The 899-nt window shown below is 39.8% G+C and overlaps 1 protein-coding gene across 1 annotated transcript; it reads left to right on the top strand.

Moving 5' to 3' along the window:
- Positions 1-151: 151 nt before the first annotated feature.
- LOC105273029 (uncharacterized) lies at positions 152-899 on the top strand (the record flags this gene model as incomplete). The annotated part of the gene is given in 3 exon segments (XM_011315265.1): positions 152-438; positions 505-661; positions 723-899. Coding segments are annotated over 3 exon segments (621 nt in total), but the record flags the coding sequence as incomplete, so codon positions are not given.

Here is an 899-nt window from a genome sequence, read left to right as displayed (position 1 = left end):
TCTTGCCGAGAATAAGATTTCGGCTGTCTGCATGCAGAAGACCCATTTCTTCTTGACTATTGCGAATAAAGATGAAGTCTTCTTCATCAATCGTCTGTAGCGTCATTCGTAAATATTTCTATCAATGATTCTAAGGCTTGCCATTGTCTAGGGTGGTTACGGGCGTCAGGTTTGTACAGAAGGATAGAATGATACACATTCAAATTCGAGAGGGAAAACTTCAGCCAGAAGGTAGGATTTTGAAAGGCAGTGATCGGTGGCTTCCTGTTAGGCAGTACGAATACACTACAGCTGGCGAGAATGGATCATATTCTTTAGTATTGGGGAAAAAAAAGAGAGAACCTTTGGAAATGGGCAGAGATTTTGAGTTCATTCGTGGTGATATCAGAATATTTAATTTGGATGATGTATTGGTGCCGAAGGATCACATCGTTGTGGGTAAGACTTTCAAAAACTGACTATAGTTTGTCTGCTCATATCAATAATTTCTCAACGCAATTTCAGGGGTTCGATTCAATCACGTGAAAGATTGGTGGATTAAGCAAGATAATCCGATTCGTATCGAAGTTTATTCTGCTCCATATGATTATGAGGAGGGATTTGTCAAAGTAGAATATAGAGATCCTGTAACATGGATTGCTATTGATAGCGACAAAAAGAGGTAAGTTGAGATTGATGACGGTTTGAATAACATATGTAGGCATTTATACATTTTTGAGTAGAACATCAGTAAAGTTCGACCACCCAGATCTTCCTACTAAGAACGGACTGAATGTCCCGACGCTGCGACCAAATCTTTTCGTGAAAATCCAAGAATCGGATCTGAAGAAAGACGCTGGTCAAAGTACGATTCCATTTTGGGATATTCAAGATGTGGTTACATCCCCGAGTTCTCCACT

The sequence above is a fragment of the Fopius arisanus genome, unplaced genomic scaffold (genome assembly GCF_000806365.1).
Source record: "Fopius arisanus strain USDA-PBARC FA_bdor unplaced genomic scaffold, ASM80636v1 scaffold00673, whole genome shotgun sequence".
Lineage (NCBI taxonomy): Eukaryota > Metazoa > Arthropoda > Insecta > Hymenoptera > Braconidae > Fopius > Fopius arisanus.
This window is presented reverse-complemented; position numbering and strand designations above follow the sequence as displayed.